General features: G+C 37.5%; 1 protein-coding gene across 1 annotated transcript in view; it reads right to left on the bottom strand.

Moving 5' to 3' along the window:
- ANOS1 (anosmin 1) overlaps nt 1-18,073 on the bottom strand; it is a 149,990-nt gene that overhangs the window by 100,423 nt on the left and 31,494 nt on the right. The window contains exon 2 of the mRNA XM_054188862.1: nt 17,540-17,587. Within this exon, the coding sequence (XP_054044837.1) occupies nt 17,540-17,587 (48 nt within the window). The remainder of the gene's footprint in view (nt 1-17,539; nt 17,588-18,073) is intronic.

Below are 18,073 nucleotides of genomic sequence, written 5' to 3' on the forward strand. Positions count from 1 at the left end.
ACTTCAAGGTTGGACTTTTATGACTGCCCTATATATTTCAGTAAGTCTTAAGGAAGTTCACAAACCCACTTCTTTACAGAAAAATGTCCCTCTGCTTTTAGTGGTCAGATATTTAAACTACCTCTCGTGTCCTGAAGTGCAGAGACCATGCTGCTAATGCCTATATTTGTGCATATAAATCTCTCATCTGTCAATCCAGTTCCCCATGAATAGTCTATTTAGGTTGGGTTTAAAGCAGTGGGAAGTCGACCTACACGAGAGAGTTCTCTTGTAAAATGACCGGAGGTCAGTGTTATTATCTCTGTAGGCTACCAATGGTGCATTTGTTCCACCCTGTGTATGAGTCATTCATTTATAATAAGCTCCACTGCTCTTTGAAAGTGCTGGGAGGGATGGGTACAGAAGCTTATCTTCTGTCAATTGGCTAAAGCATAAGAAGACTCAAAAAAGAGATGTCCTCAGTATTTAACTGTTCAACTAGAAGATGATTAACTTTGTTATAAATAAATTAGAGGACTTACATCCAAATCCCAGTAAAAGTATGCTATAATCACACTTTCTATTCAGACTGCCACTTTGTTGTATGTTTCCTTCATTTTTGAAGTTCTCATTGTTTATAAATACCTACTGAAGATGTGTACTGCCATTAGCAACTTCCCATTAAAAGCAAAAGTAGTTATAAAAGCCAGCTAAAGCAATTAGATTAAAGTACAACTACATTATCAAGATGTGATTTTTATATCCCAGTGTTTATCTTTCATGCATAAAATTTAAATAATCCAAATAAAACAAGCTCAATATTCAACTGAAAGTAAATTATGTACAGATTTAGATTCAGATTTTCCAGAGAGCCTACAGGAGTTAGATGCAAAACCCCCATATGGTTTGAACACTGTGGAACATTTCTCTTCTATAGGTTTCTTGAGGGAGTGAGAGAGGAAGGTGAGAGGAAAACACAATAAAACAAAACCATTTCAGAATTCCTGCAATCACTGACATTTGTAAATGGCTGTGGAATTCATGCAAAAAAATTATTCTCCTACTCAACATATTTGTACAACACGTTTACACACTAGCTTAATTCATAGTTATTTATAAATTATAATACAGAAGCATTATTTGAATGTTTCATACGCTCTTCTTATGATGCACTCTTGTCAATCTTGGAATCCCTTAGACAATTTAGCTGCTGTTATTTTTTCCTAACTTATTCCATTCCCCTGAGGCCTCTCCTTAAAAGCCTTTCCACCTGTTCTCTTTATAAGATGTGGCATTTTTAGATGGTAGACCATAGAACTAAAGAGAAGTTAGTTAAGGCTTTCTTAATACAAGAGACAAAGGTGTCAAGACAGATAAATTTCTGTGGCTTTGTCTTGAAAAGATACAGAACAATACAACTTGGCAGCTTGACAATTCTTCCAGGCTTTGTTTACTGTTCTTGCAACATTCACAGTAAATGAGATCACCAATCAGACAAGGTCAGAATATCATGCTATCCAAATGCTGGATAAAATATAGCAGAGAGCATGCAAAGCGAATGTCATACATCATCACAGAGGAGCTCAGATTACTGTAGGCATACAGGACCATGCATCAGTAGTACTTGGATTCGATGCAACATTTACTACTTTGACAGAACATGCCAAAATAACTGCATATCTAATTTATTTAAATAAGAAAATATTTTTACTTCCTTTAATAATATTCTGGAGCCTTGAACAGAAAGTGTAATCATTTTTTTGAGCACAATTGCAGACGCTACAAAAAAGGTGGGTTTTTTTCCATTGCACAATAAAACACTTCTGAAACCTATTCATATCCTTTCCAGGTTATATGATGTCTACTTTCAATTCAAGTACCAAATGTGGGGTCATTTGCAAAGCTGAAACAGTAGAATAGAAACATGGGGCGGAAAGGTCAAAATAGGCCTGACATCTTTACAGGCCTGTCTTCTCACTGACAGATTTCCCAAAACACACTGTGCTTCTTGTTAAGCAAGTGTCACAAGTTTCTTTATTGTCTTCTTCCAAGGTGTTAAACAGCTCTGTACTGTTTGATAACCTGTCATCACCCAACAAATGTTAGTAATAAAGAAAAAATGCACTAGCTTTCCATGACAGCCCTATAAAACATACTCAAGAGCTTTTCCCTAAATTCACCATTTGATAAAACTACAATAAAAAGTACAACTGTATTGAGGTATTTCAGCCTTTCCCCAGAATAAAAAGCAAAAACCAAACTGTAATGCACTTAAAATGTCACTGTGAACTAAAAGATCAATCAAGTACAAGCACAAAACACACTTACCCCACACGCATCTGTTTGAACTGAGCTGATCTACCCAGAAAATTGTGACAACTCAGGGGGAAAAAAAGCCCTTCAAATTGTTATGATATAAGCTCTTCTTTTTTTTAATTCCATGATGAACATCTTCATGTTTTTTTAATAAAAGGTAAGCTAGAGAAGTAAAACCACAGCTTATTTTCTACCAAGGAGAAGATTTCGCAGGCAGATGGCAGAAGCGCAACAAGTCTCCACTAGAAGGATCCTGCTGGTAGGGCAGGAACAATCCCCACCATTTTTCAGCAAAGATATAGGTATGTGATCTACTTACACTACAATGCTGCCTGTTCACTGCTCCTTCACCACCCCACTGCCCTCTTACTATTTCTTTTACAGAATACCAGCAATGTCTTTAACATTTTGATACGGTCTGCCAAAAGTAGAAGTTTAAATAGTCATTAAGTGCGTCATACACTTCACAAACACTTTTAAATCAGTATTACATCTGACGATCTTTCTACCACTGAAGCAGTAAAAAGGGGGAAGAAGAGCTGAATTTCTAATTAATTCCATCTTCCCATATTAGTAATTAAAAACATTCATCTATATGAATAGTGTTTGCAAATCTATTTTGCTGTTGATGTTGTCGGCATAAAAAAAAATTAAAAGGAAATCTTTAAAGAACTGCATATACATACACCACTTCCTTACAATAACTACTTTCAAGTGCATTATAAAATTAATTTGCATAATGTTGGACCCAGGAATAATGAGGAATAATGAGGACAAATAAGTCTTTCCCTGAAGATGATGATGACCTACTTACTTGCCATTTAAGGAATTAAATTCTTCTTTCTGCAAGACTTTCAAACCCTTATTAAACCTAAGAAATATGAAAATCAGATGATTTCCCCTACAGCCAGATATTACTTTGAATGAAGTACATATTGTGATTTTATGCACCACTATTATCCTTTAACAAAAAATATATTTCCACACAATAAAGCTACATTAGTTTAGTTCTCTTGGTTTCAGTTTATTTAATGGTAAGAGTAGAAATTAAAAGGAAAAAACAAGGCAAGAAAGCTACCAATCAAATGTCTTCTTTTTTTAAAACACTAATTTGTAATTCAAATGTATTACGTAACTATGGATTAATTTTAAAATATTCCGTTATGAAACCAAAAGATTTAATTCATCTTTTGAAGAAAATGAGCGATTAAAAGGTGATTATTTTGTGTATCATGACCCCACCAAAAAACGTAGGTCACAATTATCGTAGGAGTTGTGTGTGATGACGCAAATTGAAAGATAACTTTGGGGGAGGAAATTGTGCAGCAGGAACAGCTGAACTCTAAAGAAACAAAATACTTCTGTCATGCAGATACCTTCAATAATAAATAATGGCAGGAAAATAGAACCCCAAATAATATATGAGCAGAACAGATCTCCAGCAGAAAGATGTTAGAGGTTTTCTCTGAGACACTGGTGGTTTTTAAGAAATATTTGCTAAGACAATGATCTTCCAAGGTGGCAAAGACAGGTTTGGTAATGTTTTCATTTATTTGAATACTTACTCATCATCAGCTCTCTGTGTCTCGGTGCTTCTTTACAGCTACAACTCCTAACCTTCCAAAAATCTCACCCAAAAAACTCCAGTTCCCTCCCTTGCTCATAACGCTGTAAGAGTTTTATACCTGCCACCCAGTGAGTGAATAATGATACCTTCAGATATCACTCAACAGTGTGGTACGGAAACAAAAAAAAATTAGCAACCGTAGCCAGACTGATCTCTGCCTGCTGGGTCTGACCATACCTCCCATGAGCACTCCTGCCACCCAGACGCAAGCACAGTTAGTTCTCCTCCCAACAACAGCTGCATGGACCAGGCCGGGGACGTGTTCAGGGCTCTGGATTGTATTCTCAGGCCAAACTGAAAGAATTACAGACATTAGGAAGACCAATACATCAGAATCCACGTGATGCTAAAGCCTGATTCAAGTGGATGTAAGTTGAAAACAATGATAAAGTGGCAACTACTATTTAACCAATATCTTCATTGTTTAGTATGGCTAACAGGGTGTTCCTATTTACATAAAACAAAAAGAAGTCTCTTTCCCTCCCAAAGGAGTTTAAAATTCAGTTAGTAACAATATAGCTAAACATTTCACATAAACCACAAAATTGGAGGTATATCATTCCTAATATATAACTGCTTTAAAAATTGATTCTGCCTTCCTAACTCTGGAAAATTCCTACTATCTTCAGTTCAAAACCCAAGTGCCGTAACTGAACTGTCTTTTCTTGCTCATGCCCTGATTTATTGTGAATATTTAGATTTAATATATTTTGGATAAAACAATATCACATCTGTGAGAAAAAAACATAGGCACCTGTTTTCTCTATCCAAAGTCAGAGGTTGCAAACTCTGACATTTGTTGGAAACCACAGGTTTTACATCTTAAAGCAAACACAACCTTTGATATTCTGGGGTAAAGATCCTTGTTCATAACTCAGTCTCCTGGTTCACACTCCAAAGGAAAAATCCCTCTCCAGAATTAATTACGGCAATCCTTTCATTCCTAAGTGCATCTGCTGAAAATGTATTCCTGAAAAAGGAAATCCCTTTTATGCCTACACTCACCAGCATCAAAATAATACAACGTTGCATAGTTATCTTTTGTCTTCTTTCATTTCAGTGTAGTGGACCCTGCTGGTATTCTTGCATGGGGAACTCCTTAGGTTGAACGTGAATCCAAAATACCTCTTCACATTTCCCATATACATTAAATACATATGTCAACACTTGAGAAACATGGCTATGATTTTCCCCTTCAATTTACACCCCATGTAACTGTTCACTTATATAAAACGAGGATGCAAACCAGTTTTAAATTAGAGTGCAAGAGGTAGCCTTTAGACCCAATTGCAGATACATAAGTGACTTCAGAAAGATTAAGGTACTGAAAAACAGGCCTGAGTTTTCCTGTCATTACCTCAGTTTTGGGGAATTATATCTGTATAGTTCTATGCTACCTCTGTGTGCTTAAATTCCTCAGACCATTAAAACAGCTAAAAACATTTTATTTGGCTAAAATCAGAATGCATGTTTGTTATCCATATAGTAGGTGTGATTGTTATGGAAGAACTGTCAAAAACAGTTACCTTTTTGACCTGTTAAGCTGAGGTTATACCCCGAACTGACTTTAAGCAGAACTTTCTAAGGAAACCAAATGAGGGGGATCTGCTTAAAATCCATGGCACAAACACAGCTCCTTAACAATGCACCGTCTCAGAAACATTTCTGTCTGTTGTGCACAGAGAGTTATTCTAATATACAGACAGTGCTAAAAAGCAATTAACTCTTTAATGCCTGATTAAATATCACACAGTGCTACAAAACAAAACCTCCAATTTCTGTTTTATGACAGACTATGTTCTGTGCCTAAATTGCTTCCCAATTCTTTGCAGGCACTCAAAAGTGGAAAACAGTCATAGCTCCCACTTCCAGCTCAATGCTTTCCTTACAACTCAATGAGCACGTGGAAAAAGGGCGCTTACATCCTTGTCTGTGTGTCTCAAAGACACTTGCCTTGCTCTCAGCACAGTATCCTCATCTACCTAAGCATATTTTTATACCTCCTTCAATGTTATAGTAATCAAGAAACTCCAAGATAGGTCACTTGAAAAAGCACAATCTTGCCCTGTGGATGGATATAAAGCTTGTTTAAAGTCAGTATTCCTTACTTCAGTGGGTTTTGAATAATGCCCTGGGTCTAATCAAGCAAAACTCCCTTTAAAGTCAAGGCTAAGATACAGACATGCACGGTTTCCAGGCTCTGTCCCTTTACAGTACCTTGAATATATTTTATTACTACATTAAAGGTCAATGCAAGTACATTTTGTCTTTGCCACTTAACTAGAGCTATATTTGATCTAACTCTGCAGTTGTCTCCCACAAGAGGAGAAAAGGACCATACGTTTAAACAGACTATTACAGCCTGTTTTGCATCAAGAATTAATTAGGTTAATGAAATGTAATTTAATAAGACAAAATTAAGATTCTGATCTCAACTGAAAAGTTATAAACTTTGTACAGATTCTCTGACTTATGGGAACCATTAAAATTCCTGAATAGTAATTCATGGAGCTGAGCTTAGGGAACTAAGGTTATATTTGGGAAATCAAAATCTCAAATACACTTCCATGTTACATATTTCCCTCTGCATATAGAACACAAAGTTATTGTAAGATGAGAAAAAAAAATACGTACAAGGTTTGAGCAAAGTGAGTGGTGAGACCTGGGAAAACTCTAAAGATTTAAAAAGACAAATCTGTTGCTTGCTTTCAAATAGTTTTACGGCTAATTTTCTTTAGTCTTAGTAGTACTGTCTGACCAGTGTTGCTCCATTGATGATTGGCCTTCTGCTAGATGTTACTTAATCAACTGCTTTCTAGATGACAAAAATTTACAGTTGATTAGGCTGCATAGCTCCGTTGCTATTTCAAAGTTTCTAGGAAGGGATTATTTTTGTGCTCAAATACCTCTAAATAAAGGGTTCTGCAGTGTGAATATCCCTGGATTCTGAACAGTGTTCACTGAAGCAGATAAAGCTAAGTTAAAGAAGCATTTAGTGCTTCAGCATGCCAGCTTCAATAAATATCTGACGGGTATGTGTATATGTGTGTGCACGCCCACGCACGCATTTCTCCCTTTAGCTGCAGTGTACGTCTGTATATAGTGTAGAGTATGCAGACTTAAGGTTTAAAGCCAGCATTTGCATTTTTGAGACCAGAGTTGAGACTGCTATGCTATTATCCTCAAAGCCAGTGTTGGCACAACTCAGTCATTAATGACAATTTTGTGTCCTTTCTCCGTGAAAGAGGGCTACTTAATCTTTGGCTGGTTATCCTCAGCATTGGCTCAGTTTGCTCAGTATTCAGTAGTTCAAATTTCAAACAGCACAGTGATCAGACTCGCTTACTTCCATAGTAAAATCATCCAGAAAAGCAAGCTCCAAAAGACTCAACCGTTTCTATAAGCCCACAATGAAGATCAACGAGAAATGCAGCAGAATTCTGGGGCACAGGGACAGTTAACCAGTATGATTCTTTCCTCCCTACCTATCACAAGGGCTCTAGCAGTGGGGCTTTAGCAGAAGAAAAACGATCACACAAAATGGCCACAAAAATGACCAGAGGGATGGATCACCTATCCTATTAAGAAAGGCTGAGAGAGTTGGGGTTGTTCAGCCTGGAGAAGAGAAGGCTCCAGGGAGACCTTATTGCAGCCTTTCAGTACTTAAAGGAGACTTGTAAGAAAGATGGGGACAAACTTTTTAGCAGGGCCTGCTGCAGTAGGACAAGGGGTAATGGTTTTAAACTAAAAGAGGATAGGTTCAGACTAGATATAAGGAAGACATCTTTTACAATGAGGGTGGTGAGACACTGGAACAGGTTACGTAGAGAGGTGGTAGATGCCCCATCTTTCGAAACATTCCAGGTCAGGCTGGACAGGGCTCTGAGCAACCTGATCTAGTTGAAGATGTCCCTGCTCATTGCAGGGGGGGTTGAACTAGATAACCTTTAAAAGTTCCTTCCAACCCAAACCATCTATGATTCTATGAAAAATGAAAATAACTTGATTCTAACCATTTGTCCAAAAGACAGAAAGTTATCAGCAGGACCATTCAGAGTGACGGCCAACCACAACAACTTCCATCAAGGCCTGAGGCCTGTTCTTCAAACCAATAAACAGTAAGAGCTGAGAAACAAAAACTAGTGTCTGGCAAAGGAGGTATTCTTTATGTTTCACAGTACCACCCAAAAATAAGTAATAGTGCCTAAGTAAGTTTTTTCTAGCAGCAGGTTATTCCACACCTGCAAGTTTACTTACCTATGGAGAATCTAGCTGGTAACACAGTATTAGACTGGAAGGATGACTGATGTGAGCCAACAAAGCAACTGTGAAGAATACGAACTTTCTTTATTTCCACTTATTTCAGTGTCCCATGTTCTAATACAACTGTTTTTTTGACACCCAAAAAATAAAACTTGATATTTACAAATACAGAGCAATACATCAGAGGATCACAAAGTACTGTAAACACTGTTTGGATTTTAACTCTGTTTATTTGTGAGTTCTCAAAGTCCTTGGAGAACAAAGGGATTCCTGTCATCACAGCACATTTATACAGTAATACTTTTGTATAAACATAAACACTGAATCACAAAGTTCTTTCTTCTACTTACCCAAACACAAATATCCAGAAACTTGAGTCAACCTAATTCTTAGGTTGCAGCTTAAATCATCTAACCACTATGGTTCTCTCAGCCCCCCTACCATTTTATAGATGAACATAAGAAACAAATCAAATCATCCATAAGGATGTAAGCAATCAGTATTACATCTGCCTTCTTGTTTCTTATATGCCTAGGATTATTTTATCTATTTAGCACACCAATAATCTGACCAATTCTTATGTGCTCTATTCCAATAAACGGGTTTGCCTTATCCTTTACTAGATGAAAGAAAAACACTCTGCCCAGCAGATCAAGATAGAAATTTTTATTCATTCTTTCTTTTTAGATAAAAATCAAAACATCCATTATCTCTCCCTCTTATGGGTGGTACTTAAATCATGACAGATTGACAACACCAGGAACCACCATTCCTCTTAAATTTTACAAAGCTATGCTTATCCTGCTGTAGCTTTCTTGTGTAAATAACAGTGGCTCAACATACTTTCCAGCAGAGATGTGAGTTTCCAGGCTAAGAAACCTGGAATGTTCCAGCTACTTCAGGCTAATGATCTCTCAAATGCACACTAATATGTTTGATAAAAGTCTCCCAGCATGTGTGCAGAGAATGCTTACCATAAGAATGACAGTACTGTGGGCAGGGCAAATCGCTGACACCATTTCAGACTGAGTTAGATGCTGGAGGCACAAATTAAAACTGTGAGCTTTCATTTCAGTGGGCTTTGACAGATGGAAGAGTGCATCAAATCTCTAATTGTTTAAACCATTAACTCATCTTTCCACCTGCATTATCTTTGGAAAGAGCTCAGCTGGAAGCCTGAAACAATTGCTAACAGACTGAATTCAGGAGTGTGTATTATTCTGAAAAGAAATCAGAGTTGTCTTTTTGAAACAGTCTGTTTATTTGGCTGCAACATTTGTAAACTTACTTATCTTTATTTTCACATTTTCCTCTCAGTTCTGAAAACACAAAAAATAGCCTTTCAGCCTTTCTGCAGAATCAATCAATCAGGAACCACTGCCTTGGCTGCTGGGAACGCGAAAGTTATATTGCAATTCACAGTACATTATGATGATCCCCATTTATCTCCAGTCCTTGTAAATGCCACTGCACATACAGCTCTATATTATGCCTGCTGGTCTTTTGACTTTCAGTTGCTTACAAAACAAAAAACTTGTGTAAGGAGCTGTAAAAAAAAAAAAATAAAAATACCTCTACTTCAAAAAGTCTCTTGAAATGCCTTTCCCAGTCATTTTGCACACACACACCCCCGCCCCTAAACTGGCATCAATGTAAGGCAGTTTGTCATTTCATGTTACTCTCACTATAACATTCAACTCTTACTGTTGTTTTTATAGGGAAGCACCTGTTATGTGCTCAGCACTTCCAAGTACTTGAGAAGAATGGCCTCAGAATTATGGCACTCACACTGTAAAAGCTGACTGGCAAAATGGAGCAGGAACAGCAAACGCTACACATTTACATACAGTTTAGCAGGACTCGCTGCTAATAAAACACCAGAAGACGGTGGGATTTTAAGGACACAACAGGAGCTTTGTGAATGACAGTAGGCAGGAGTAATTTTGGGCTTAGAAAAAATAAGTACAAAAGAAGAAAACATAGGGCTACAAACACGATTAAGGGACTGGAGCATCTGCCATACGCAGAGAGGCTGACAGAGTTGTGACTCTTCAGCCTGGAGAGAATAAGGCTCAGAGGGATCTTATCCATGTTTATAAATACCTGATAGAAGGCAATGAAGAGGAGGGAGCCAGGCTCTTAACAGTCATGCCCACTGGCCAGACAAGTGGCAATGGGCAGAAATGAAAACAAACAAAGAAACAAACAGGAAATATAAAAACTTTTTTACTGTGCAAGTGGTCAAACGCGGGAACAGGTTGCCCACAGAAGTTGTGGTCTTCATCTGTGGAGATACTCAAAACCTGACTGGACATGGTCCTGGACAACCCGCTCTAGCTGACTCTGCTTGAGTAAGGGGGTTGCACTAGAAGATTTCAAGAGAGCCCTTTCAACCTAACCAATTCACTGATTCTTTGGTAGATTTCCAAGAAACACATAGATGGGCATATTGAATAGTGACACTAGTGGAGAGAAAGCAGCAAAATACTGCATAAAGATTTTCAGATGATAAGTTAAGGAAAGGAAAGGTTTTAAACAAGAACTAGGTAAAGATTTGGAGGTTAAATCCAATAGCAAATGTGAAGTTATTGGGGGAATTCAAAACACAACATAAAACAATTTATTGCCATTGTACAAAAATAGTAAACCTCCAGTGCAACACTGCTATCTTTGAAGCATTTGAGTCATCCTTGCAAAAATCTTTCATTGGGCCAGACTCTAATATTAGTCTTTCACAAATCAAGTAGTACCTTGACCCACACAGCTGTTAGTGGGAGGCTGATCAACAAATCTAATGGTTACTGTAATTCTTTAGTGAAATTTTAGTGGAATTCTTCAAGTGGATTACATAAAGGGGAAGTCACTGGTCAAAGTAAACAAGAGGAATGAAACAGACCCTTCACCTGCGTGCAGTCAGTATATGTATATAGTCAGTGGGTTAATATGCATAAGAAAAAAATTCAGTTGTGAAAATGGGTGGATGTTTTCTGCTTTTCTCCTGAACCCACTAAGGAAACTGTATTTCATTTTAAGAAGCAATATAATGAAATTGCCAGGTAACAACATCTGTACGTAGGATAAAGACAAGAATACTATTCTCTACCCTTATGAACATCAGGAATTTTAAGTAAAGATGTATAAGATCAGCTCTGGAAAACACAAATCTAATAACAAGTGTATCTGGGCAAAATTCTTCTCTCAACATTGAACACGCGCCTCTACTCAGAATTTCTCATTAATGTCAATGAGAATTACACTTTCAGATACAGCTAGAATCCATACAGATTTCATTCTGTGACTTTTATTTATAAAATCTATCTTAGAGAAGAAAAAGGAAAAAATGTTCTGAGACCTATCACTTTAACAAATGATAAACAAATCCCTAACAAAAAGTGTCACAAATGCTTCTCAACAGCAGAAGTAGATATTTCGTTTTAGACACTCTGTATATCCAACCAACAGTATTTCAAACACTGACCTATCCTACCCTTCCCTCCCTAGCAGCTGACATTACACTCAAAAATAAAAAGATGAAGTTTCTTTCTACATGTCGTCATTTAGAGGTGACTTTTCCAGTATCAATGAGGGCTACAAATGTGTACCAAAGCCAATGCACTACCTGTGTTGAAAACAAGTTGAATTCTTTACACTGAAATAACAGATTATATTATTATATGTTATGTAAGTACAAAACATTAAAGACGCTATTTCTTCATTTATATAACCCATACCTCAGAATGCTTTAAGTTAATTACTTAGGTAAGTCAGAGTATGAGATACCATCACAGAAAATATGACTAATAGCAGGGGGAAACGGAGGATTCAGCCCCAACTAGATTTTAAATTGCATACCTATCCATGTAACCCATGTCAAAATATTAATTTATTTATTCTTGTTTTTAAAAACAGCCTATGGATGATAGGCATGAAAATATTTTTAATTGCAACATAAAACCCAAACGCTTTGCTATGATGCAAGACTTAAGTCCAAATTGCATAAACATACTGGATCTATCTGATTCCAGTTTTAACTGTCTTCCCCCACTTTGCAGAGCTTCTATTTTACATTTCTCTGCTGGGACAGCTGTTGGCAACAGGAGCTAGATTTTTAGGTAGTTATGTACGTGGAAGTAACAAAGAGAGTGTCTACTTGTCTGGTTCTCTCCCCAGACAAGCTTTTGACCAATGTGGTGTCCAGGAATGGAGATGACTGAGATCCAGGTGCTGGTCCAATGACTGTGTGTGAAGAAATACTGAGCCCAGCCCAACCCAGCCCGTTTTTGCAGCTCCCCACTTTGCAGCTCCACTTTCTCATGCTGTTGTTTATGAGCCCACTTTCGCATTACTCAGCAAGTCTGACAGGATGACAGTAATCTACTGATAAAGTAAAAGAAAATAAATGCTAAATTTTAACTCTCATTATCTAGATGAAATCTGAATGGAACCTGAGGACATAAAGTAAGTTCTACAACATGTAACAGCAATCCTAAAGCTCTGATTTCTAAAGAAAAAGTCACCAAATTTTCAAGACTCAGCTTCATGCTTAATACAGTAAAGATTAAAAGAACCAATTTCAGAACCAAATCCAAGTAACTTGATTAACATTCACTGCTTTTATTAACATATGAACAGAACACACAGATGTTGTCACATAAAACTACATTAGCTTGTGTGTACAATAATTCTCAAGTATTATTTTAATTCTAATCAACAGTAGCAAAAACTTTTCTCCTGGATAAACTGTAGAAAAATGCTTGACCTTAAAATAAAAATAAAAAACCTTCAATGACACAGTATATTTTTTAGGGACTGTAAGAAATTGAAAAACACCAGATAGCCTCTGTAGTTAGAGGTCTTAAAAAAAAAAAAAAAGTATTTGTTCCATTCAATTTCTAATAAAAATCCTTATTCTTCTGAGACCATGAGATTTTTTTTTAAAAAAAGAAAACCAAATACCCACCATAAAATACCATTAAGAAGAAAGAACAGAGTCAAAAAGAGCAAAACACAAGAAAAAAAGAAAGACAAGTCTCTAAAATAACATGAATGGCATAAGCTCAAACAAAACAACAGAACTATGGACAAAGACAGACGAAAAAATGTTGGTTACAAATCTATTTTCAAAGAAATTCCCAACAAACTTCACTAACTACAGTGCCAATTTTACCTCAATACACATATTCACAGCGGAAGCCAACCAGCAATTTATAGGATCCCAAGAAAGCCCTCAGTCTGCTTCGACTCTGTACAAGCAGACAAGTAGGAGTGCTTGATGGCAGTGAATAAATAACCACCAAAAATAACAATTTATTTAATGATCCTATAATTTTCCTAATTATAATAGAGTATTTTTAACATATTGAAATTACCCATCTCATTTCAAAACAGGGCAAGATCTTACTAAATTAAATTACATATAAAATCATTGGTGCATATTTTGCTGCTCACAGTCATGTGGTTGTGACTTGCTCCATTAAAATAATAAAAATAAAAATAAAGAGCCATTTGGGATGTAGGTAGCAATCTACGACTGTTCCTGTGCAAGCTACAACCATTTTAGTGCATTAGATTTGCACGTCTGAAAAATCAGTTCTCAAAGGTATTCATCTTCAAACTAACAGTTGTTGTCTATGCTTGTATTAGAGGGTAATGTTATAATAGCTTGAATTAACTTTAGAGGTACTTCACTAACTAAACAAACTTGAACAATATCTTATCAACAGTTCTCTTCAACTACTATTGGGAGGGATTCCATGGGAAGATTCAGAGCTAGCAAGTGCTGGGAACTTTTCAAGAACGCTCTCCTAGAAGCACAAAAACAGTTCATCCCCTATAAAAAGTAAGAGAAGTAGGCAGACCACGAGACCACCTTGTCTTAAGTGGGAGCTTCTGAGTCTGCTCAAAAGCAAGAGAAGCATACGAGAGATGGAAAAGCAGACAAAATACCTGTCGAGAACTACAAGGGCATTACCAGGGCATACAGAAATGCAGACAGAAAAGCAAAAGCTCAGCTTGAGTTGAAATTGGCCAGAGTTATCAAAAACTACAAGAAAATGTTCTTCAGGTACATAAACAACAAGCAGAAACAGAAGGAAAATACTGGCCTGCTGTTTAACAGAAGAGGTGAATTAGTCACCAACAATACTGAAAAGGCAGAGGTTCTTAATGCTTTCTTCACATGTCATTACCAGCACTGTTGGGCCCCAGGCCCTGGGAACAAAACTCCAGCTTGATGCAAACACAGACCCACCATCAGTGAAGGAAGAGTTGGTATGTAAACTATTACAGGAGCTTGACCCCTACAAATCAACGTGTCCCGATGTTATTCATGCGAGGGTGTTAAGAGAGCTGGCTGACATCATTGCAGGGCAGCTCTCCATAATCTTTGGGAAGTCATGGAGATTGGGAGACATCCCAGAACACTGGAGGAGACTAATGTTACCACCACCTACAAGAAGGGCCTAAAGGAGGACCTGCTCTGTTGATGTGGGGCAAGCGGTGGACATTGTCTACCTGAATTTCTCCAAGGCTTTCAACAGGGTTCCCCACAGCTTCCTCCTAGAGAAACTGATGCATTTCTGTCTAGACAAGTGCTCTGTGCGGTGGGTGGGGAACTGGCTGACAGGCCCCACCCAGAGGGTGGTGGTAAATAGCTCCCTTTCAAACTGGCAACCTGTCACAAGTGGGGCCTCCCCAGGGATCGATCCTGGGCCCAACGCTGTTTAGTATCTTCATAAGTGATCAGGATGATGGGATCAAGCGTACCGTGACAAAGTTTGCAGATGACACCAAATTGAGTGGGGAAGTGGACACTTTGGAAGGGAGACCCACCCTGCAGGAAAACCTGGATAGGCTGGAAGAGTGGGCTAACAAGAACCTTATGAAGTCCAACAAGGACAAGTGTAAGGTCTTGCCCCTGGGAAAACGTAATCCAGGCGTGCAGCACAGGCTGGGATCTACCCAACTGGGGAGCAGCTCTGTGGAAAGGGACCAGGGCATTCTGGTGGACAACAAGGTCAATGTGAATGAACATTGTGCTGTGGCAAAGCAAGCCAACAGGATGTGGACAGGCTGGAGAGGGTCCAGAGAAGGGCCACCAAGATGATCAAAGGACTGGGAAGCCTGTCATATGAGGAAAGGCTGAGAGAACTGGGCTTGTTCAGCCTTGAGAAAAGAAGGCTTAGGGGAGACATTATCACCATGTTCCAGTATTTAAAGGGTGGCTACAAAGAAGATGGAGACTCCCTTTTTACAACGAGTGACATGGAAAAGACAAGGGGTGATGGGTGCAAGTTAATTCTGAGGAGATTCCAATGGGACTCACGAGGAAAATTTTTCATAACGAGAGCAATCAGCCATTGGAATAACCTCCCGAGGGAAGCAGCAGATTTCCCATCATTGGACCCTTCTAAGATTCATCTGGACAGGGTGCTGGGCCATGTGTCTAGACTGTGCTTTTTCCAAGAGAGGTTGGACCAGATGATCCTTGAGGTCCCTTCCAACCTGGTATTCTATGATTCTACGGAAATAATAGAAAAGTCACTGAATTAACTACATTGTATTTTATTGCTGTATCAGCTGTCTTAGACATTGATGCAACTTCCAAATAGAATTTCTCCACTGTGTATCAGATGAAAATACTTGTGCAAACAAAAGGTGCTTCTGTGTTTCAACGTCCCCCTACTAACAAACTAGCTGGATGTTTGCTGTCATCTGTGTCTTACCACAAATCACCTCAAAGAGCTGTGTTACTAAGCACCACAGCCACAAAATAAAGGTGGACACTGGGAGAATCCTTTAGAAAAATATCATCTGAGATATTTAGCTCATATAAAACTCCTCCACTGAGATGCTGAGAAGCAGCGAAAGGAATTTGTATATTTAAAAGGTTAACTCAATCCCCTGCATTGCTTTGAAAGTTTCAGTTAGGTAACGCAATTGTTTGACGTTGCATTGCAAAACACAGAAAACCAAAGCTTGCCTGAAACAAGAGAACATTCTGCTTAAGTTTGGTTATGCTAACAATTTGGCCAAGTTTATATTTATTTATTTTTCTAAATATGGTAACGTTGCTTTCTTAAGGAAAATGTATTACCTTCCTAAAAAAGAATGAAAACATGAGGTAACATGACTGTAAAGTATATGTTAAGTAATTTAAACAGTTGTTGCATTTTTTATTAAAAAATAATATTAATTTGTAGCATTCTCTCACTGATTTCAAGATTTTTTAAGAATGATGAGATTTAATTGCAAAAGTGCAATCCTTAGCAGCGTGGCACAACTAATAGGAATTGTTGCACATTCCTCATATACTGATGTTGTTATACTCTCATGATGACAAAAGCCATCAACTTTGTTTTATTTTCCCCTGATGCAACAGTCAATAACAAATTGGTCCATTTCCAATCCCATTCATTTCAAAGGAAATAAGATCAGTGAAGCAGCAAACTCACTCTTTAAGCGTAGAAAAGAAGTTTTCATGTCTTAAAATCAAGGTTTAGCACCATCGTTTACATACATTATATTATTAAAGCAATAAAGAACAATGCTACTTGGATTTAATCCCATTTGCAATGGGATTAAATGGGTACAAATTCCACAGAATAAAAAATAAATATTGACATTTAAAAAAAGCATACATTCTTGTAGAAATACATTTTCAGGAAGATTAGGGAAAAATACTACCTTCACTATTTTCAGGTAAATTTCCAATGGATGCATCTTTCATGATGTTTATGAGCAGTCAGCATTAGAACATGCAATTCCACTTTGACCCACCAAAGCTCCCAAACCATTGTTGCTTCTATCCAAGCACCACAGAAAGACTCTCGCACAGTAGAATCAGTTGACAATTAGCTTACCTACCCTCTAGGCTTTCAGGTGCTGGGATAGGACAGGGCATCAGTAGAACCACTAGGATTTGTATCAGGAAGTTTTTCAAAGAAATTCAGTGTCAGGCTACAAACTAAATACCCAAACTGAATGAAATGTTCAATGTTGGCATACCTTGGTGCTATTGGAGAAAGATTTTAAAGTGATTGACAGTTGTACTCTTATGACCAAAAATACTGAAAGAACAAAAATGATACACCAGATTTTAGCCAGTGTAAGGTTTGTTGATAACCACAGAATTATATTGGTTTAACTAAGCTGGGTACTTATCCTCAAACATTATTCCTGAAAGAGTAACTCACTTGGTTTTAATTTTTGATATTTTATTATAGGTTGATGTTTCCAAATAAAATATAAACAGATGCTTCTGAAAATGGGCTAAAATGAAGAGCACCTAATCTACAGACAAGAGATTGAAGCAACAAGGCAACTTAAATAAGAGGGGGGAAAAAAAGGACATACCTTTGAACACTGTTTATGATTCTGGCACCAAGCAAGTGACCCATTGTTCTGAAAGACAAAGAAAAAATGTATGAATATTAATATATCTTTAAGACTAGACATGATCACCCTAACAGGTTTAAACAGAATTCACCTTCCAGTTCTGCTTAGAGAATGGTGTTGTGTCACAACACTAGTACCATTCCTGACTCCAACTCCCTTGTGTTGAGTAAAAGACTCAGGCAAGCGTAAAGTGACCAGAGAAAAGTTAGGAAAGCATTTCATCAAGCAAGGCTGGTGCAAAACTGACTTAAAGTCACCTTTTAGTCCATCTTTGTAAACACTTACTATTTAGACTTGCTAGGAAGCAAACAAAAGGTAACACCTTTATTAAAGAAATTGATATGGATTGGTAGTGATTCATGAACAGAAAGCCCATTAGTCACATTTCAATATTGCACAAAAGTTAAAATGAATTATCAAGGAAAGATAATGAATGTCCTTGAAGTAAATGGAAAATTCAATTAAATGTGACATGAGTTTACCAAAAGTCAA

Source organism: Rissa tridactyla, chromosome 1, assembly GCF_028500815.1.
Source record: "Rissa tridactyla isolate bRisTri1 chromosome 1, bRisTri1.patW.cur.20221130, whole genome shotgun sequence".
Taxonomy (NCBI): Eukaryota; Metazoa; Chordata; class Aves; order Charadriiformes; family Laridae; genus Rissa; species Rissa tridactyla.